Raw genomic sequence first — 22,943 nt, 5'->3', positions numbered from 1 at the left:
TGTCTTAGACCTAAGAGTATACTATTAGATGACCTCTTCATGAAAGGCTAAAAGGAAGTCTCTTCCACCCTTACTGAAATAAATCCATTTCAGTTCAGTTCACTCAGTAATATCCGACTCTTTGCAACCCCATGGACTGCAGCACACCAGGTCTCTTTGTCCATCACCAACTCCCAGAGTTTACTCAAACTCATGTCCATTGAGTCAGTGATGCCATCCAACCATCTCATCCTCGGTCGACCCCTTCTCCTCCCACCTTCAATCTTTCCCAGCATCAGGGTCTTTTCAAATGAGTCAGCTCTTCACATCAGGTGACCAAAGTATTGGAGTTTCAGCTTCAACAGCAGTCCTTCCAGTGAATACTCAGTACTGATTTCCTTTATGATGGACTGGTTGGATCTCCTTGCAGTCCAAGGGACTCTCAAGAGTCTTCTCCAACACCATAGTTCAAAAGCATCAATTCTCCAGTGCTCAACTTTCTTAGAGTCCAACACTCGCATCCATACATGACTACTGGAAAAATCATAGCCCTGACTAGATGGACCTCTGTTGGCAAAGTAACATCTCTGCTTTTTAATATGCTGTCTAGGTTGGTCATAACTTTTCTCCCAAGGAGTACTAATAAGTAACTATAAAAAACTGTCACTCTAGGCTTTATAGTTAGTTCTATTTCCTTTAAAAATGCTTTCTGCCTTTATTTCTTATAACCCAAGTGGCATCTGACCACTTGGGTATACGCAGCTTCCTTTGAAGTGGTTTCTTGTGAGGTATGTTTCCAATCTAACAGCCACAGAGTAATTGTTGGGACCATTTATTTAACAGTTTACAGATCAGTACAGTTGTCCCTCAGTATCCAAGGGAGACTGGATCAGGACCCTGTGGATACCAAAATCCACAGATGATCAAGTCCGTCATATACGATGGAGTAGTATTAGCATATAATCTGTGCACATCCTTCTGTATAATTTAAATAATCTCTAAATACAGGGATTCCCTGGTGGCTCAGTGGTAAAGAATCTGCCTGCCAATGCAGGAGATGCGAGTTTGATACCTGGGTTCGGAAGATCCCCTGGAGAAAGAAATGGCAACCTGCTCCAGTATTCTTGCCTAGAAAAGTATGCTTCCTACAATGTCTTGCACAATATCAGAAAAAATTCCATGTGACACGGCTTAATATTCAAGCCTGACTTTATACTTCTAACTGATTCTGTTCCTTGGCCAATGTCATATTATTTCTTGAGGACATTTACTTTGTCCTTTAATTCAGAGTACCAGGTCCGAATTCCTGGTCCAGACTGATTCTTTATTTTGTAAATTGGCAGTTCACCTAGATTTTGTCCTAGAAATGTTGTAAAGAAACCTTTCTAGAGGCAAGTCCTACTTTAGTCAATACTTCTAAAAGGCTTCTTTCCTTGGTATCTCATCTTTTCTGGGTTCTAAATCCTTCTCTTGCCTTGTTTTCTAGTTTTTGAAAAGTTGATATTGGAGTATAGTTGATTTGCAATGTTGTGTTAGTTTCAGGTATACAGCTAATTGTTTTATATTTTTAATTTTTCTTTTCTAAGTGATTTAATTATTTCAATTTACCCTCTCCTACCAGAAACTTTTTTTTCGTATTCTCACAATTCAACTCCAATTTCCTAATGAAACTACCATCATTATAAACATATTATTCACTAACAAATCAAACTTTTTCTTTTTACCTACAGCAACCAGGATACACAGATGTATGTAGTTGAGTAGAACACCCTCTTTTTATGAATGTAACATAAAACTAGGAGATTGTATAAAAGTCCTGTGTTGGATTATTATTGTTTTTCTTTATATGAATGTGGTATATTATTCTTTTATGAGGCAAAGAATGAATGGAACTATATCCCTGGAGATTTAAAAAATAATCTGGAAACAATTGCTGGAAGTTTGGCCACTGGTTACATTACTTTTCCATTATAGGTCATTATAAGATATTGAGAGAGTTCCCTGCGCTCTAGAGTATGTCCCTGTTGCTACCTATGATACATACAATGGAGGCTTCCCTGGTGGCTCAGATGGTAAAGCGTCTGCCTGCAATGTGGGAGACCCAGGTTCAATCCCTGGGTCAGGAACATCCCCTGGAGAAGGAAATGGCAACCCACTCCAGTACTCTTGCCTAGAAAATTCCATGGACAGAGGAGCCTTGTAAGCTATAGTCCATGGGGTCACAAAGAGTCGGACATGACTGAGCGACTTCACTTCCCTTCATACGTACCAACAGTGTGCAGATGTTAATTCCAAACTGCTAATTTCACTCCCCCCTCCCTTCTTTGGTAACCATAGACTTGTTTTCTATGTCTGTGAGTCTATTTTGGTTTTTAAAGAAGTTCATTTGTATAATTTTTAAAATTCCACATACAAGTGATATTATATGATATTTGATTTTTAGATTCTTGAAACAGAATGTATTGAATAGCTGAGCTAATTTACATAGTTGAATAAGCTTGTATTTCTTAAATAATATGTATATATGGAAATGGGCTGACAATTTTTACTTAATTCTAGGTTTCTAGAAATGTCAGATTTGGCTAAAAAAAATCTCAGTTGCCTCTGTTTCCAGAAAATCAGCTAATATTTAAAAGCTAAGATTTTAGTGGCAACCACTGGAAACTAAAGCGGAATTGAAGGGTCAAGTCAGACCACTTCCCCAGTCTCAGATCATATAGAAGTCTAAAACCTGAGGAAGAAAGAAAAGTAAAGAATACTAAATAAGGATAGATTTCTACTACCTAAACATTGACTCTCATCTGAGAGAGATAATTAATTTTAATTCAATTAAACTCCTATGAAACTCTTACTTTGTCTACCATGAGACAGCTGAACTGGTCGACAGGATTGGTAGGGCAGTAGACTGGAGTAGATCAGAAGCTACGGTGCCCAGGCAGTAGTTCCGCCTCTGCCACTAAATAGCTGCACAACTTTGGGTAAGTCCCTTCAACTCTTGGGTCCTCAGGTTCCTCATTTATTAAGTGAAATACTAGATAAACTTTAAGAACAAGTCTGGTTAAAAAAATATATATAAATCTGAAATCTTAGTTTCAAGTCTTTTACATAGTGCTATTCACTCCAGACATAAAATACTGGACACTGCTCAATAAATACTTTTTTAATCTTATAACTTCAAATAAGATGAACTGTTTACCTGAGAAAATGGAACATATTAAGAGTAATAACAGTCATTTAAAGAAGTCATTAAGAATCAATTTTTTTATTGATAAATGGAGGTAATATTAAAAACCAGTGCTACACATTTCATTCAAGGGCCTTAAAATAATTTTCATAGGAGTAAAATTATGCTCTATCATTATTTACATAGGACCTTTTTGGCGGCAGGGGGAAGGGGGCAGCAGAGAAAATGAATTTACTTGCATTGAGGCTTATGTGAGCTCCACCATGGTACTTCACATTGCTTTAACTAAAGAAAGAACAAGTTGAAGCAAATAGTTTATTTTATTAAGAAGTTCCTACACTGAGAAAACTAGCACTTTTCACTGTAAAAGGATGCATGCATGCGTGCTAAGTCATTTCAGTCGTATCCAACTCTGCAACCCCATAGACTGTAGCCCACCAGGCTCCTCTGTATAAGGAATTCTCCAGGCAAGAATACTGGAGTGGGTTACCATGCCCTTCTACAAAAAGATGCATGAAGGTTTATAATTTCACATTTTGAAAAAGTTCTTAAACAATAATTCTAAAATTAAAATTATCAATGGCCATCAGTACAAACAGAAAACACTATTTTTGATTCTTATTTCTGCCTCCAGATACAGACTGTTGTTATCAAAGCAGTTTGGAAGAATGTAAATTCTATTCTAGGTTACCACTCTGTAAACTAGCTAATATACCTAGAGTTTTGCAAGATTTAAAAGGAAATAAAGACTGGTAGAAACAGTCATATGGAATGAGCATCCAGTGAAGAAAACAAAAAACAAAGGCATTTGGTTAGACCAAAAGGAGAGAGAGAGGGAGGTAAAAAAAAGCTGCCCATACCTACAGAGCCAAATGACTTAAGTTTTTTCTACTTTTATTGTTCAGTTGCTAAGCCATGTTCATTCAACTCTTTGTGACCCCATGGACTACAGCACTCCAGGCTTCCCTGTTCTCCACTATCTCTCAGAGTTTGTTCAAACTTATGTCCATTGAGTCGGTGATGCCATCCAACCATCTCATCCTCTGTCACCCTCTTCTCCCTCTCCCCCAGTCTTTCCCAGCTTCAAGGTCTTTCTACCTTTATTCTGATTTTGATGCTTAGATGAAAGTCAAGGAGTCTTTTAAAAAGCTGTTCTTGCTCATCTTTTTAAATAAATTCAAGTGATTTTTATTACCTATTCTTAAACTGAAGAATATAGGGGAAAATAAAAAGACTCAAACAGTACCAAAGGGTCATCTGTCATTTGACTCTCAAAGATTCTTATTTTAAAAATTCTAGTTGGATAACAAAGTGAGTATACATACTAAACATATTAAGAATGTTTAGAACAGTAAAAATACATTTTAGGGACTTCCCTAGTGGTCCAGTGGTTAAGAATTCATCCACCAATGTAGAAGACATGAGTTTTTATCCTTAGTCCAGGAAGCTCCCACATGGCTCAGAGCAACTAAGCCAGTGTGCCACAAGTGTTGAGCCTAGAAGCCACAACTATTGAAGCCCTAGAGCCGGTGCTCTGCAACAAGAGAAGCCACCACAATGAGAAGATTGCACCCAGCAACCCCACTCACTGCAACTAGAGAAATGCTGCAACAGCAACAAAGATGAAGAGCAGCCAAAAATAACAAATAAACTTTAAAAATGAATAAAAATAAAACAAAAATACATTTTGATAGATATTTAAGTAAACCCATAGCTCAGGTATACATAAACAGAGTTATCAGAATTTAAAAACTTAAAGAGTATATGTATAAACATTTTTAAAGCCAAACTTTAGTAAGGGTTTTGTTTAGATTTCTTTTTATTTATAGAAACTCCTAATTTCCTACTTGGCTAGAAGATATAAAAGAAGATTCTAGTGACATACAATGACTTAACTTAAAAACCTGCCTCCCCAACAAAGAAGACAGGAAGACAGAAGACTTTTTGGAAGACAGCACAATGGCTATCCTAGAAAGAAAGTTGGTTCCGTTTACCCAGATTGTAAGTTGTTTGGAGCACCCTGTAATAATTCTTTCCTTTTTCTTATTTTCTGGCCAATCTTGTCCCGAAATAGCTAACATTTCTCCAATTTCTTCAAGAAGGTGTCAACTGACAAATTACAGCTCCTTCTCAAGTTTTTTCATAAATAATTTTTCTGATAAATGGTGGGAAAGGATGACAAAATCACATTAAATAAATTCATTCTTCAGATGGATTAGGAAACAACTGTGTTGAAATGCTTCCTTCTTGAAGGTCTCCTTTTGGGAGCCTCCTGAATACTTCACCCTTGCCTAGATCTCCTCCTAGCCCACTGGTGGTTTTGGTCTCCTCTGCTGGCTCTCTTGACCTTAAAGGTGAGGAGCACCACAAACTTGCTCCTAGACCCCCCTTCTCTTTATTGATGAATGCTGTTTATATGCCAATGACCAATAAACCTATTTTTAGCCCCTGATCTCTTTTTAGAGCCTCATACTCACATCCATTGTCTGCCTGCTATTTTCATTTCGATGTTTAATAGGAATCTCAACCTTAACATAAAGAGAACAAAGCTTTGGATATTCTACCTTCCCTAACCTCAGTAAGTCGCACCAACCATTTACTCAACTATCAAGCCAAACATCTCTGGAGTCACTGACTACTCTCTCTCTCATGTCCCTTACACAATCCACCAGCAAGTTCTCTACATCTAAAACATCCACCATGCTAAGATTTCCACTTCTGCTTTTACCTGGACTATTTTAATGGCCTCCTAATGAACCTCCCTATTTCCATTCTTAATTCCTACAATCAATTCCCACATAGCAGGCAGGGCAAATCAGATCACATCATTCTTGCTTGGCCAAAAATAAAATCCAAACGATTTATCCTGGCTTACAGAACACTATATAGGATTTGACTCTCCTTCTTTAGTCTTACCTGTACTGTATTTTTTCCCATTCTCTACCACACTTGAGTCACATTAGTATGGTTTCTCAAAAGTCCACTTCATTTTTTCCAGGGTCTTTGTGTGCAAGTTGTTTCTTCTGCCAGGAATGATCTTTTCACTGTTTTTTGCACATCAGAAGCTCCTTAGCATTCCTATCACAACTTACGTGTTACCTTATCAGCAAAGCCTTCCACAAACATTTCTTCACTAAAAACATTTTCATGGAGTACCTACCACATGCCAACACTATTCTGGATGCTAGGGGAAAGGTCCTCAGTCTTATTAGTAATTAAGGAAATACTCATTAAAACCGTAATGAGAATACTCTTCACAGTCAAAGAGTCACTAAAATTAGATAAAGACCGACAATCCCACATGCTGATGAGAATGTAGAACAATGAAAACTGTCTTTATGGCTCATGGGAGTATACTTTGTTGTTGTCATTTAGTCACTAAGTGGTGTCTGACTCTGTAGCTTAATAGGCTTCTCTGTCCATGAGATTTCCCAGGCAAGGATGCTAGAGTGGGTTGCCATTTCCTTTTCCAGGGGACCTTCCTGACTCAGGGATTAAACCCATGTCTCCTGCATTAGCAGGCAGATTCTTTACCACTGAGGCCATGTGGGAAGCCAATAAATAACAGCGATGTTCTTAAAAGGTCCAAACAGAAGTAATTCAAATATTCACCAACAGAAAAGATAAATAAATTGTGGTATATTTATATAAAGAAAAGTTACACAGCAATGAGAATGAATAACCTAGGGCTACATTTAAGAATAATATGGTCAAATTTCACTAGCAATTTTGAGCAAAAGAAGCATGGCACAAAAGAAGATATACCATAAGAAGACATTTATATAAAATTTGAAAACTTAAACCAGTGTATTAGAAGTTGAGATCATAGTTATTTCTGGGGAGGAGGGTATGACTGAAGAGAGGTTGGGAGAGAGTATGAATGGAGCTTTGCAGCCTATCTCTTGGACCTGGGTGGTGGTTTGGATGTGATCTCTGTGATAACTTACTGAGCTATAAACTTGTCACCTGGGCACTTTTCTGTAAGTAATACTTCTACAGAAAAGTTTTAGAAGTTTGGGTTCTTTAGACTGTTCAATTTTTATGACTATGAACCCATATGACTGCAGAACGTTAAGGATAATAGCTGGTAAGACTCATTCTAGAAGGTCTCCATATGAAACAGCAATGAAGAAACTTTTGCTTGGTCTTAGTATTAGGAACAGGTGTGGCTCTTCTAACCAACTGGTCTGTTTTATCACAAAGACACTATGAAAAGTTTAAAGTGACCAGATTTCCCCTTTCTGCTGAAAACTTTAGAGTCAAGCTTGAGGCCCATGAATAAAAATGTATAAGATACTTTTGTGGTATGCTATTTTGTATTGGTCTTATTCAAGTTCCATGTTACATTCCTAGTGTTCTTTACTTTTTCTCACAAAATTACACTTTGCTTTTTTTTTTAAATCATTTGCAAACTTCCTTTATCCTATCTGGAACAAGGCATGGTATTAGTGAATAAAAAATGCTCTAATTTTTTTCTCTTAAAAAATATATGGTTTGGTTTTACTTCAATATGTTTGGTTTTACTTCATTCTTGTTTAATGCACTGTAATCTGACTAGAAGTCCTGACCCTGAATTCCAGCTTCTGCCACTTACTGGTTATGTAACTTTAGATGAATTATTTAGCCTCACCGAGCCTATAAAGTGGAAATATTAACAATTTCCACAAGATAACTGTAAAGATTAAAATACTTATCCAAAAGATCTATATCTAGTTTAGCAACTACCACACAGAAAGTTTAATAAAAACGGGATATCTGCTTTATATAGAAAAGCTACTAAAAAAATAAAAAAGAAAAGCTACTAAGTGATTAGACTAGAATTACTTTTGTGGGATTTTAAGGATATAAAGTTCATTAAAACTATTTTATTAATACATCATAAAAATTCAGCAAAGCTGTATAATGGCGAAATATTTAATTTTTAGTATAAGTGGACTGTCTTCAGTCTGGAAAAAATCTACCTATTCCTAAATCTACCAGAACACACCAGCACCAAGAACAAGTTAAAACATAAAATTTGTATTCCAAAAACATTTCCACATCAGCTGTTTGGTGAGCATTTTCACATGAAAAAATACTGTAAATGACAGCAAGGCTTAAAGGAACCCAGAGAAGCTTCATCAATTGATACTGTGGCTGAACTGTATGATTATACTTCTCAATATGTCAATACCCAAATGACTTCTGAGTACATTTCTTTTGGCTTCTAAATGAGATTAACTTTCTACTTCCTTCTATCTCCCTTTCCAGGCAGTTAGAAGATATTCTTTGTCTTTAATGGTTGGCAGCTGTAAGAAGATGGATCAAACGCTGAAGCAGACAAGTTCATTCATTTCTGGAACTTACAGCTTTATGTCTTCTGACTTAAATGTTCTTGATGTCCAAACTGCCTGAAAAAGTTTTAATTTTTCAAAACCCAGCCCAGATGCTGTTGCCATCTTATCCCACTATGTTTCAAAGGAGGCTATATAGCATGTGGGAATTTAGTGGATAGGTGGGCTTAAAGTTATGTAGTTTAACCTCCTACCTCTATCACTGATTAGTGTATAACCATGGGGAGTTATTTAATACCCAAGACCCTCATTTTTATGACATGTAGAAAGTGAAGTCACCCAGTCATGTCCGACTCTTTGTGATCCCATGGACTGTAGCCTACCACGCTCCTCCATCCATGGGATTTTCCAGGCAAGAGTACTGGAGTGGGTTGCCATTTCCTTCTCCAGAGGATCTTCCCGACCAGGGATGGAACCTGGGTCTCTTGCATTGTAGGCAGACACTTCAACATCTGAGCCACCAGGGAAGTCCTTATGACATGTAAAGAATGAATAATGATGATGCTACCTACTTCAGAAGTTTGCTGTGAAGGCTAAAAGAAATAAAGGAAGTTTAATACTTAGTATAGTGTCTGACACAGAACGACTATTGAACAAATGGTATCTACTATAATGTATACTTTTCATTATGTATTACAATTTGTTTATTTGTATGCCTATTTCTTACAAATAGCTGAGAAAAGAAGAGAAGTGAAAGGCAAAGGAGAACAGGAAAGATATTCCCATTTGAATGAAGAGTTCCACAAAATAGCAAGGAGAGATAAGAAAGCCTTCTTAGGAGAACAATGCAAAGAAATAGAGGAAAACAACAGAATGGGAAAGACTAGATCTCAAGAAAATTGGAAGTACCAAAGGAACATTTCATGCAAAGATGGGCACAACAAAGGACAGAAATGGGAAGGACCAAACAGAAGCAAAAGAGGTTAAGAAGAGGTGGTTAGAATACATAGAAGAACTGTACAAAAAAGGTCTTAATGACCCAGATAACCATGGTGGTGTGATCACTCACCTAGAGTCAGACATCCTGGAGTGTAAACTCAAGTGAGCCTTAGGAAGCATTACAACCAATAAAGCTAGTGGAGGTGATCGAATTCTAGCTGAGCTATTTAAAATCCTAAAAAATGGTGCTGTTAATGTGCTGCACTCAACATGTGAGCAAATTTGGAAAACTCAGCAGTCGTCACAGGACTAAATAAGGTCAGTTTTCATTCCAATCCCAAAGAAAGGCAATGCCAAAGAATGTTCTAAGTACTGGACAATTGTGTTCATTTCACATGCTAACAAGGTAATGCTTAAAACCCTTCAAGTTAGGCTTCAACAGTACTTGAACCAAGAACTTCCAGATGTATAAGCTGGATTTAGAAAAAGCAGAGGAACCAGAGACCAAACTGCCAACATCTGTTGGATCACAGAAAAAGCAAGAGAATTTCAGGAAAGCATCTACTTCAGCTTCCTTGACTATGCTAAAGCCTTTGACTGTGTGGATCACAACAAACTGTGGAAAATTCTTCAAGAGATGGGAATACCAGACCACCTTATCTGCCTCCTGAGAAACCTGTACGTAGGTCAAGAAGCAACAGTTAGAACCTGACATGGAACAACGGACTGGTTCCAAATTGGAAAAGGAGTACGTCAAGGCTGTATATTGTCACCCTGCTTATTTAACTTATATGCAGAGTACATCATGAGAAAGGCTGGGCTGGATGAAGCACAAACTGATGGGAAAAATATCAATAACCTCAGATATGCAGATGACACCACCCTAATGGCAGAAAGTGAAGAGGAACTAAAGAGTCTCATGATGAAGGCTAAAGAATTCCAAAAACTAAGATAGTGGCATCTGGTCTCATCACTCCATGGAAAATAGATGGGGAAAAAATGGAAACAGTGACAGACTTTATTTTCTTGGGCTCCAAAATCACTGTGGACAGTGACTGCAGCCATGAAATTAAAAGAGCCTTGCTCCTTGGAAAAAAGCTATGTCAAACCCAGACAGCATATTAAAAAGCAGAGACATCACGTTGCCAACAAAGGTCCGTCTAGTCAAAGCTGTGGTTTTACCAGTAGTCATGTATGGATGTCAGAGTTGGACCATAAAGAAGGCTGATCGAAGCAGAATTGATGCTTTCGAACTACGATGCTGGAGAAGACTCCTGAGAGTCTCTTGGACTGCAAGGAGATCAAACCAGTCAATCCTAAAGAAAATCAGTCCTAAATATTCATTGAACGGACTGATGCTACAGCTCCAAGACCTTAGCCATCTGATGCAAAGAACTGACTCATTGGAAAAGACCCTGATGCTGGGAAAGATTGAGAGCAGGAGGAGAAGGGCGTGACAGAGGATGAGACGGTTAAATGGCATCACCAACTTAAAGGACATGAGTTTGAGCAAACAATGAAGGAGACAGTAAAGGACAGAGAAGCCTGGCATACTACACAGTCCACCGGGTTGCAAAGAGTCAGACAGGATTGAACAACTGAACAACAACAATCTGCTTTGTTAGACTGTGAGTCCCTTGAGGCTATGAATTGTATTTCAATCTCCTTTATATTCAATTCTAAGCCCAGTGCCTAGTACAGAGAAGGTGCTGTGATGATAGATGGGTGAAAGGCCAGAAGGCGGGAAGATAGGGAAAGGAAAGCACTTAAATTGGGACCTCGGGTCTTTTCTATGTCTGCCATAAGGACAGAACCTAGGGTTAGGAGAGGATTTAATCACAGCCCCATCCAGGTCTGGGGCAGCAAGAGCTTCCACAGTGGCTTCTGTGAAGCTCTTGGCAGGGTAAGAGGCTTCAAATTAAAAGATTTCTATGGTAGGTAGGTAATATTAGGAGCAAAATTAGTTAGGTGGTAAGGGTAAGAATCACAGGGGTTGGAAGTCAGAGGTGTGTGGATGGATGATAGTAAGCTGCAGAACGTGAATATAGATCTCTATTTGCAATAGTGACAGAGAGAGATAGGGAGATCTTGTGACTAAGTCAACTGCAGAATTTACTTACAGGATATATGCGAATTCATGTGTCAAGGAGGACAACACAGTTAAAATATGGTCATTAATTGATATTCTTAAGATTTTAAACATTGTTTTCTAATCTAAATGCTCTGTAAGTAGCACAGAAAAGATAAGCCATTCTGGATTAAATCCTGACTCAATCGTTTACTATTTGTATCATCTTGGGAAAAGTTACTTAATCATTCTGAGTCTGTTTCCACATCTATTCAACTGAGGATACTACCATCATATGGGATTATTATGAAGATTAGTAATAATAAATATGAAGTGTTCGACACCATGCTTGAGTGACAGGCCAATAAACAGTATATATTATTGCTACCTTATAGATTAACAATATATTCAGCCATTCATGAAAAATAATTTGTTTAATCCTGTTTACCATTTCATACAGCTAACTATGCTAAGTGGTCATAGCTGTTATAACATGCACAACATTGCTGTATTCAGGAAGATGAATCTGCAAAGCTGTTTCAATATTTCCTTCAACATTTAGAGAAGTACAAAAATCAGCTAACACAGTAACTATTAACAGTCACATGCTCAAATACAACGTTAATACTTAAAAGTCAATTCTTATGTTGAAAGTCAAAGATTCTAGCAAATTCTAGAACAAAACACAAGTTAAATTGGAGCAATTAGATTGAATTTAGTTTATCTGTTTTTCCCCCCACTGTGAAGTGCTATACACAAGAATGAAGAAAAAAAAACCAAAATCACTAGAATAAAAAGGTGAAACTTGTTTAAATCTCTCAAGAAGCTGGCCAACAAATAGTAATTTTTGAGCCAGTATCTTAAACTTTCACCTGTTTTCCCTTATCCTTTCTTTAGTTATTAAACTTTGAACAGGTGAATAAAAACATAATGAAAATAAGTCTCCAACTAAAGACCTATAGTGGTTTCACAATATCTAGCAAACTTAATCTCTTCTAGCTTTGAAGATTCACCATAAACTGATTCTATTCAATCTAACTTTATTTCCACAATTCAGTCACATTACTTAATCAAACCTGGCCTCCTCTAAACTCCCAACCCTATATTCATTCTCACCTCTGTCTGCCTCTGTGGTCTCCTGCTGCTGCTCAGGTGCTAAGCTGTGTCCCACTCTTTGCAACCCATGGACCATAGCCTGCCAGCCTCCTCTGTCCATGGGATTTCCCAGGCAAGAATACTGGAGTGGGTTGGGAGTGTGGTCCCCAGTTACAGTCATTCTCCTCTCTACTGGTTTCTAACTGGGACTTGTTTAAGCTCAGGACTCTGGCCTATTATCAATCACCCAATTAGCATCTTATTACAAACTGTTCTAAAATTAAAGATTGTTTTCACAAGCCACACCTAAAAATCTGACATTAAAGTTAAACCTCAAGTTAACTATTTTCTGCCATTCCTGCTGAGGCGAGAGTATCATTATTTTTAGTTAAGATACGTTCCCTTATCACTAGACGTCAAAATTATAAATGGGAGATTGACTTATTTCAGCCAAAATTTCCTTTGAGAAAATCTTTTGAACCTAAGGAATAATCCCCTAGGGTTCTCAATAACAATCTCTAGAATATGCTTATTTGTAACTTGTTCTTTCATGTATTACTATCATATCAGATTATAAAAAATTCACATAAATAAGATAAACATGATCTTGGATCCCTCAAATGCTACCACAGCTGAAAAATCAGTATTTATAGGAAAGATCTACAAAACTTCAAGGCAAATTAAATTAAACCACATCTAAGATTTATCATTTTTGTTAGCTTTTCTTTTCATTCAGAATTTACTTAGATTGACTGCCTCCAGGAGGTATTACCCAAAACACAGACTTTAACTGAAGAGTGTAATACCAGGAAAGGGTAATGTCCAAACTTTTTCCTTTGAGGTTAAATTAATTTAGTGAAGAAAATTAGTTTCTTTCTTAAGAAGCGAGGTTTATGTTACCCCTTCAAATGACTGTGAATAAACATTATTGTACAAATAGTTCAATATAAGAAGCATACTTTTCCATTTATGTTTAGTCAGATAGTTATCATTAGAAAAAACCCAAGGAAACTGACCTAGAATCACATTAATTAAAAAGTGTCTCTCTAGTCAAAATACATTATTTTAAATAATTTAAATTACCTAGTATAATAAAACTATCTAGTAAAAACTACTTGAAAATTTCATGAGTTGACGCTCACAGATTCAAGTTAGTGCCAGTTTAAAAAGTATTCAGATACTAAGAAATCTGTTAACTGATATTAGGCAAGTATCCTTTTTTGCAATCTCAGTAATACTGCTATGAAGTGAAAAAGAAGACAAGAGTAAAAAAGACTTCCCTTTAGTCACAACGGTAATACCACAAATCTACTATAAAGATAAAAAGAAAATTTTAGTTTAATTGAAGTAACTTGGAAACCCAGGCAAACTATCAAGTGTTTTCAGCTCTCAATAAAAAAGTAAAATATTTGCCATACAAACATTAATTGATCATTTCAGATATGATTAAAGAGGTTTAAGGAAATCAAATCCTCAATACTAGAACAGAAAAATGTGTTAAACAGAAGATAATCTTCTAAAATGTTATTATTAATAATAATCAAAGATTCACAAAAAAATATTTACCATGAAAGAGTCAATCATAAGCAATAATAAAGTGTTGTCACAATACAGAGGAAGGAAGAAAGAAATATGTGAAGATCAAAATTTATCACTTACCTCATGATTCAGCTCTGCTATCTGATCTTTCAGTTCCCTAATGTACTGGTTAGAATCAGACTTGTTAAGCTGTCCTTGAAGCTTTCCTTCTTCTTTCTGTTTTGTGACAATATAACAAAGCAAAATCAAGAGACAATTTTCACAGCATGTACTTAAGTATTTGAAGATACAGGACAGCATAAAGGAATATCCTTTAACTGGCTAAATTCTGAACAAATATATTCTCAAGCTATTTCTGTAAAGTTAATAGTAAACTATACTATTTCTAAATAATGCTGATTAACTGTATTAACAGGCTTTCCTGGTGGCTCAGAGGTTAAAGAGTCTGCCTGCAATGCGGGAGACCGGGTTCTATCCCTGGGTCGGGAAGATCCCCTGGAGAAGGAAATGGCAACCCACTCCAGAATTCTTGCCTGGAGAATCCCATGGACTAGGAGCATGGTGGGCTACAGTCTACAGGGTCGCAAAGCGTCGGACACGACTGAGCGACTTAACTTTAACTAACTGTATTAATATAATTAGCACAATTTATAAACTGTATCTTTTGAGAGGCTCTTAGAAATCAATAATTGAAAGGGTCTACTAGTGAAACAAATTACCCTAGAATTTGAAAGCCATTTATTTAGTCATTTTGAGGGTAAATGCTTTTCTATCCATTCCATAAGAGATTTCAATGCTTAATTGGGAAGGTGGTAAGCCTCCTACAATTACAGTAGGAAGTTGCTTTTGATGGGGAACAGAAAGGAGAAAAAAAAAGAGAAAAAAGGTTCTTCAAAACCCTCTTACAAAGGGAAGATGGCTCTGAATAGCTTCTGTTGAATTAGCTCAGGAATGAGATTAAAAGGTGCTCCAATCCTGAGAACTAGTTACAGAATCATGATGGAATCATTTTCCAGGGAGACAGACTGGAAAGAGGAGGAACTGCCTTTTTCTTACACCACCTGAAAACAAATGTCAACTTTTAAGGTAAAGGAAAAAAAACAGGATTGTTTTTGGTGTCTTCAGATTATTTGTTTAGGAGGCCATGTTTGATGTTTAAAATGTTAAGAAGCTCTGATCCGGAGACATCTACTGAAAACTACTGAGCAACTCCTGATACCAGAAAAGTACCAATTTACCTTTAATAGCCACCTCTCAGTTTCTTTTCATGGAGACAACCACTGTTAACAGTTTTTTTCATGTAGTCTTCCCATGGTATTTTGTACAGACATGCGTAAACTCACATGTATACACACATTTATAAACTCACATGTATACACACATATTTTTACTCTTACTATAGACACCATACAAACTGTTCTACACTTGCTATTATCTCAAGAATAGTACTTGAAGATCATTCAATATCAGCATGCAGCAGAAGGATAATACATTGTGATTTGAGAGAATTCTGGAGTTCCTGTAAAAGTTATCTTAGTGGTATCTAAACATTTATCAGTTACTTAAAAGTAAGTTTTAAAAGGTGCCTTAGGTTCTATACAATTACCTTGAGTATGATCGGTTATAGTGAAGAGCATTTTCCAATGTGGAAAATGTCTTTCCACTCACAGGAAGAAGGGATCTGGACATAATCTGGTTTGGAACTCTGACTGTAACCACATGCAGCCTCTACTTTGCTTCCACATGCCCTCCCCTAACATCCTTGGCAAAAAAAAGAACTAGCCAGAACTGCCTCGGCAACAGGATGGGCAGCTCCTCTGCAGAGTAATGGCAACCACCCCAACAAGACTGCTCTTTTAAACTTAAAAAAAAAAAAAAAAAAGATTGCTCTTCTGTGTTACTCTATTCCTGCCACCTTCATTTCATCCTTATGTACCCTTTACTCTGTTCTGCGAGCCTTTCATCAAGTTATTCCTATACGATCCTTCCCTTCTTTTCTTATGGCAATTTGACTTAAAAACCTTTTATTGAAATGTGGCCTGCTGAAGCAGTTTGATGTAACTAGTTTTTGTACAGAGGTAAAAAAGCAATTGAGCTTCCCTGGTGGCTCAGTGGTAAGAAGCCACCTGCAATGCAGGAGATGCGGGTTTGATCCCTGGGTCGGGGAGATACCCTGGAGAAGAAAATGGCAACCCACTCCAGGATTCTTGCCTGAGAAATTCCATGGAAATTTCCTGGCAAGAGGAGCCTGGCAGGCTACAGTCCATAGGGTCACAAAAGAGTTGGAAATGACTTAGTGACTAAACAACAACAAAAGAACAACTACTGTTTCTGTCTAGTCAGTGTTAACGCTTGGTCGTGTCTGCTCTGTGTGACCCCATGGACTGTAGCCCACCAGGCTCCTCTGTTCACAGAATTCTCCAGGCAAGACTACGGGAGTGGACTGCCATTCCCTACTCCACAGGCTTTAAAACTTTTCTTATACATTTAAACACATGGATATCACACATAATCATCTAAAAAAAGAATTAACAATGACTATATTTCAAACATGCAGGGCCTTCAAAATACATACAAAAGACACCTTATGGTTTTTAGCCATATTCCCATATTTAAGATAAAAATTCTTTTGAAAACTTAGTTAGAAATATTAATACGATGCCCAGAGAAATGATAGCAGAACCAATAGAACAGCAAGGATACCAAAACAGAATCCTAATCAAACCATCTCTGAAGCCTTCCTTACTGATTTTTTAATTTATATAAACCAATAAAATCTCTTGATTATTTAAACCAGTTTGAATGTGGATTTGTCACTTGCAACCAAAAAAAAAAAAAAGCTAACATATCTGGAGCACTTATTAGGCCTTCACAATTGAGGTTCCCCCACAGGCTTCCGCGGTGACTCAGTGGGTGAAGAATCTGCCTGCAATGGAGGAGACACAGGTTCAATCCCTGGGTCAGGAAGATGCCTTGAGAAGGAAATGGCAAACCCACTCCAGTATTCTTGCCTGGAAAATTCCATAGACAGAAGAGTCTGTGGGCCTACATACAGTCCACGGCGCTGCAGAGTTGGACATGACTGAGCATACAAACTCATATTACCTATCACAGGAACTAAGCCCTAATGCCTAAAGTATCCTTGTATGTAATGATCTAACTTACCTCCTATGCATCTAAAATGGTACTAGCTTTGTATCATCCTTAGAACAATTGAGAAAATAGCTACTCAATTTTCTGTAGAGCTTCTCTATTGGAGGAGTGGTAGTAGAGAAAGACAGGTTTACAATGAGCTTGGAATTGTTCTAAGCCCTTTACATGTAATTATCACAACAACCGTGTATAACTGTTGTTGTTCAGTCCCTCAGTTGTGTACGATTCTTTGAGACCCCAAGGACTGAGGCACTCCAGGCTTCCCAGTCCTTCATAATCTCCTGGAGCTTGCTCAAATTCATGTCCATTCAGTCGGTGATGCTATTTTTATTCCTATTTCCTAGACAAGGACACTTAAATGAAAGACTGAGTGAACTGGATGCTCAAGAGTCACAACAATAGATGACACGTTTTCTACCTTAAATTGCGGCACTCTGAACATGAGAAATAATGAAACAGAATGTATGGAGATCTATGCAAAGGATTCACAAATTAGCTTTCTTGGATTTGTTACAAAAATACTTATTTTAGCCTCTGCTGATTTAAGGGCTTCCCTGGTGGCTCAGACGGTAAAAAATCTGCCTGCAATGCAGGAGACCTAGGTTCAATATCTGGGTTGAGAAGGAGGAAATGGCAAGCCACTCTAGTATTCTTACCTAGGAAATCCCATGGACAGAGGAGCCTGGTGGGCTACAGTCCACGGGGTCGCAAAGAGTAGAACATGACTAAATGGCTAGCACTTGCACTTTTTCCGCCGATTTAAACAGGAATTGCAACACCAAAAGAATTTAAAATGCTACAGCTACTTGCATCTATGACCCTAAGCTAATATGATCCATATTATCAATTTACAGTTGTCCAATACGACTTACATGTTCTTATGCCTGCATCTTATTTTTAATCATCCACTTTTTAAATGAAACATTTCAAAGGAATAATAAGAACAACAGTGTAATAAAATAAAGACTAATGAGCCCACCACCTAAATTCAGTCTGTTGCATGACTACATCTCATTCTAAGATTTTCCTTGGCTCTAGACTTAGTCCACTTTTAGTCCTGTATATCTCAAAGATGGAAAAGATGATGTCAGGTAGAAAGGATTAAGTAGTGAGTAACTGAAAGAAGAAGGAAGACAAGAAAGAATGTAGAAAACAAAATTTTGGAGGGAGAATATTCATTAATATAAATAAAATAAAGCCATTATTCTTACAGAATGTACTTTCTAAACCCTGTATGTGACATGAGGAAGGGGAGCATATTTTTAGTAAGTAACTACATTTCCAAAGTCAGGAAACCTGATAAGAATTACCCATTTTAATACATGTGTTCAGCTGGCTTTTTATTTTAGTCTAATTTTACAACTATGTCATATTAATTCTCTTGAAATAGGTGATTAAATGGTAAGCGCAATCTACTACTTGGAAGATATCCTTTTGAATGAAATAAACTAAATGTTTACGGTCTGGAATCATACTTGGATAAAGGTGATTTTTAATTAGGTCCTCAATAAAGGTAAAAGTCTTGAGATTTTGGTCATCACAGAGCAATGTTATCATGTGGGATCATGTAAAATTTTCAGGGTAAATAAAATGGCAAAACTACTCCAGTGTTCTTGCCTGGAAAATCGCATGGATAGAGGAGCCTGGTAGGCTATAGACCATGGGGTCACTAAGAGTTGGACATGACTAGCAACTAAACAACAACAAAAAATGACAAAGCCCAAGGTAAGTGCTAAAACTGTAAGAATGCAGGAGTGCTTTAGATCTGAATGGCTGTAGAATGACCAGTAATGATAATTAAGACCACTGAAAAAAAGGCTTGGCAAGACAGAAATCATTAAGTCTGTTTTACAAAAAACGGTCAAATGACTCCAAAGATTTGTTTCTTCCAAAGGTGGGTCATTGTAGGGTTTGGCTAAAAAGTTTGTTATAGCACTTTGATTTCCTTGGAGGAAAGGTAGTATTTAATGAAAAAACAGAGCAGTTAAGAAATTTTACAATAAAAAATGGAAAGCTTTCAACTTAAAAAAAGAAGACTCCTGAAAGATACTTGTGAAAATCAAAGAAGCCCTTTTATATTTTATAGTTAAAAAATAGGTGTTCTTTCAATGTCTATTAATTGTAGGAAAAAAGGCAGAATTTCAAAGAGAAACACTATATATTTGATGAAATCTAACTGCATATAGTTGTTCTTTTTAAAGATTAAATTAGTTTTTTTTTAAAAAAAAACTTTTATAAATAAAAACATTCTGATGCCTATTAAATCACTGTTTCTGTGGACAGAGACCCCAGTAAACAACCTGTAAGGCACTGGCTAAACTGAAGAAAGAAGAGGGGTGATTAAGCAGCTCCAGGCTTTAACAGTGACCCCAGGAGAAGACAACGACCATCCAGGCACACCGTCACACACGAGGAGCACACCAGGGCGACAGGTGCAAGTGGAAAGCGCCACTTGGGGTATGTGATTCAATAGCCTGCTTTAAGGGAACATAGCTGATATTTCAATAACAGAGATAAAAAGTAAGAGATGTCCTGAATGCTATATAATGAACTGAAATGTATAAAAATGACGTTTTATCTGTAAGTCTATGATTTTATATTCTACAAATAGGGTCTCATTTAAATATGTTAATATAAAGTCTTTCAAAGATTCTTTTTAAATATAAAAACTGAATAACTGTATGCTTACACCACCAAAAAATATATAATTAACTATTATAGTCTAATAAGTAGGTATCAATTTAATTTCACTTCTGTGGCAGTTCATTCAATTATCTAATGTTTAAGGGTTTTTTTTCAAAGTATTTTTACACCTTTTTATTTTCGAGAAATGTCCACATGGTTCTTTCTGATAAGATGGTGGGAAAATGTCAGCTACAGTGGTAAACTTACCAGGAACCTGAATTTTCTTGAGGTTTTGTTTTGGTCCAGCTGATAACAACAGATTGCCAGTTAACTGGTTTCCTAAGCAAAACTAATAAGTAAGTAACAAACTTAAAGGAAGACAGATCCAATGTGTCAACAATTTTGGCATTCAGTAATTTCAATGAACAGATCTTAAATACTTTTTGTCACACAGCAAAAGAAACTTTACATCAAGAGAGCATAAAGTAACATTTATAAAAGCTTTAAAAGTACATTTCACACTTGGATCTACTTTTGAAAAATAATTTTAGGAATTATCATTATGATGTATGAAATAATGTAATTCATATTAAAGCCTCAAGTAACTGAGCTTTATATATGAACCTCTTAGTCAAAAGGTCATTAATAATTCTAGTTAATAATATGCAAGCTTAAGTGACTGGGGTAAAGTATGACAACTTTAACTTACGCTGACATGCACTGAAAAAATAAATTCGCTAGAATGGTGGATAGGTAAGTATCTGATGAAGCAAGAGATAAAACAAATATATCAAAATATTAATTTAGAATGGAGGTGGTGAATTTATGGTGTTCAGTATACAATTCTTTCAACTTCTGTATTTTTGAAATTTTTCATAATAAAGTACTGGAAGAAGTCATCAATAAAAAACAACTAATTTCCTCTCCCTTCCCAGTTTGCTAAAAAGTAAGCACTTGGTCCAAATTGTACTCATCTCCCAAAGTTCACGATTCTTCACTTAAAAATCCATGTTTTGGGACTTTCCTGGAAGTCCAGTGGTTAAGACCCATGTTTCTACTTCAGGGAACATGGGTTCAACCCCTGGTAACTAAGATTCCACATGCCAAGCAGTGGGGACAAAAAGTAAAACAAGCAAAACAGAAATCCATGTTTTGCTCTAGAATGGACACTGCTTTCTTCACATTTTACTGAAAACTCAAGAAATGAAAAATGAATATGATTAAATCATACAATTAGTACTTCATTAAACAGAATATAATTTTGGAGCAGGCTAAGTTATAGTTCATCTCTATAATAACATACAGTAGATTTTATGGTTGTTACCTCAAGATCCATTCTCTCTCCTTCATTATGTAGTAGTAATAGGACTAGAATTATCCTGATCCTCAACTCCATAGGTAGGCCCTGATTGGTGGAGTTTAACCCAAACAAGATAAACACATCTATTTTGCATAGTGATTGGTTCACGAGTTTCTCAAAGCGTGACACTCAAAACTTTTGCCAGAAAGTATGGGGTATAGTTTCTTATTCTGGATATTATGACACATGGGTATAAAGCTCACTTGTTAGCCATTTTAACACAATAAGGAAAACCTCCAGAAGATAAAAATGATCAGGAGGGTAGAGCCTTAAGAATCATGGTTAAATATAAGATGGAGCTCAAACTCAACTTTTCCTGAAGCACAACTTACTTCTGGACTTTTCAGGCACATAAGCCAATAAATACCATTTAGTATTTAAGCCATATTATTTATGCCATAAACAAAACCAGAATTGGATTTTCTGTTACCTGCAATAAAACATCCTATCTAATAAATATTTTTAAAAATATGTCTAAGTAAATGCACATGTGTTACTTTAGTCAAGTCCGACTCTTTGAGACCCTATGGATTTGTAGCCTGCCAGGCTCCTCTGTCCAAGGGATTCTCCAGGCAAGAATACTGGAGTGGATTGCTGTATCCTCTTCCGGGGATCTTCCCGGCCCAGGGATTGAACACTCTCTTATGTCTCATTGGCAGGCAGGTTCTTTATCACTAGCACCACCTGGGAAGCCCAAGGAAACAAACACCATATAATGTAATCAACACAACCTATGAAATGCTTAAAACAATGATTCCCAAAGACGATCATGAAAAAAACATTACTTTGGGAGTTTTGTAAACTTACAGATTAAGAGAATTTATTTCTGATCTACTGAATTCTAAATGTCTGGGAATAGAGCTTGAAATCAGTGTACTCTGAGAGTTAAACAAGGGGTGATTCTGACAATCAGTGTGACAAAACTACACTGAAATGCACTGCTTTGAACTACCTTTGAAATTAACTATTTTTTAAAAAACACAAATCTAAAATTTATATGCCAAGTATAAAATGTTTATTTCTTAAAAATCTCAATATTTTATGAGTTGATACTCATTACAGAATTTATGTAGTGTATTTTTATATATTGAAAAAAAAAGGAGATATTTTTTAAACTACAACAACAGTGAATGTTCAGGTAAATGACCAAGACCTCATAAACTTATTTACAAATAGTCTCAATGCTTCCAGAACAAATTAAAAGCAAAAACAGAAGAACGCTGTCAAGGGTTCTTTAATTTCTTTCAATTCTGCTATCAGTTTCACTTCACGTTATTTCTGTGATAGTTTCAGCTGGTCAGTTCCCTGTCTACAGAGGTTGGTTCAATTTTGAACTCAAATCCCTTTCTTGGTTAACCTAGCTCTCAAAAAGAAAATATAATTTTAAAGTTTGGTAATGTATGATGAGGAACTAAATAAAATGTTTAGGATCTGAGAAAATTCTACACATATGACCCGTAAGACTGAAAACTAATTGTTCTAAAGAATGAAGAAAAAACCCAAAAATCTGGGGACCAAGAAAACAATTCTTTTAAAACTTAAAAAAAACCCTAATATTTATGAGGAGATACAGCAAAAAATAAAGAGAAAATGGAGTCCAATTCTGTAAATTTTTAATCAGGTAACAGATTGTTATAGCCCCAGAGTTATGTTCTTTAATATAACCCATAAATGTGTACACAGAAATCTTTTACTTAGAGTAGTGATTCTGGTATTCAACCACCTATA

At 36.4% G+C, this 22,943-nt stretch overlaps 1 protein-coding gene across 4 annotated transcripts in view; it reads right to left on the bottom strand.

Annotated features, from left to right (window-relative positions):
• The window catches only part of EVI5 (ecotropic viral integration site 5), a 223,122-nt gene that overhangs the window by 18,158 nt on the left and 182,021 nt on the right, over positions 1 to 22,943 (bottom strand). For all 4 annotated transcript variants that reach the window (XM_065908661.1, XM_065908652.1, XM_065908670.1 and 1 more), the window contains one exon: positions 14,198 to 14,293. In XM_065908661.1, coding sequence (XP_065764733.1) covers positions 14,198 to 14,293 — 96 coding nt within the window. The remainder of the gene's footprint in view (positions 1 to 14,197; positions 14,294 to 22,943) is intronic.

The sequence above is a fragment of the Muntiacus reevesi genome, chromosome 1 (genome assembly GCF_963930625.1).
Source record: "Muntiacus reevesi chromosome 1, mMunRee1.1, whole genome shotgun sequence".
Lineage (NCBI taxonomy): Eukaryota > Metazoa > Chordata > Mammalia > Artiodactyla > Cervidae > Muntiacus > Muntiacus reevesi.
Note: the sequence above shows the minus strand (reverse complement) of the source record. Positions and strands in the feature narration are given on the sequence as shown.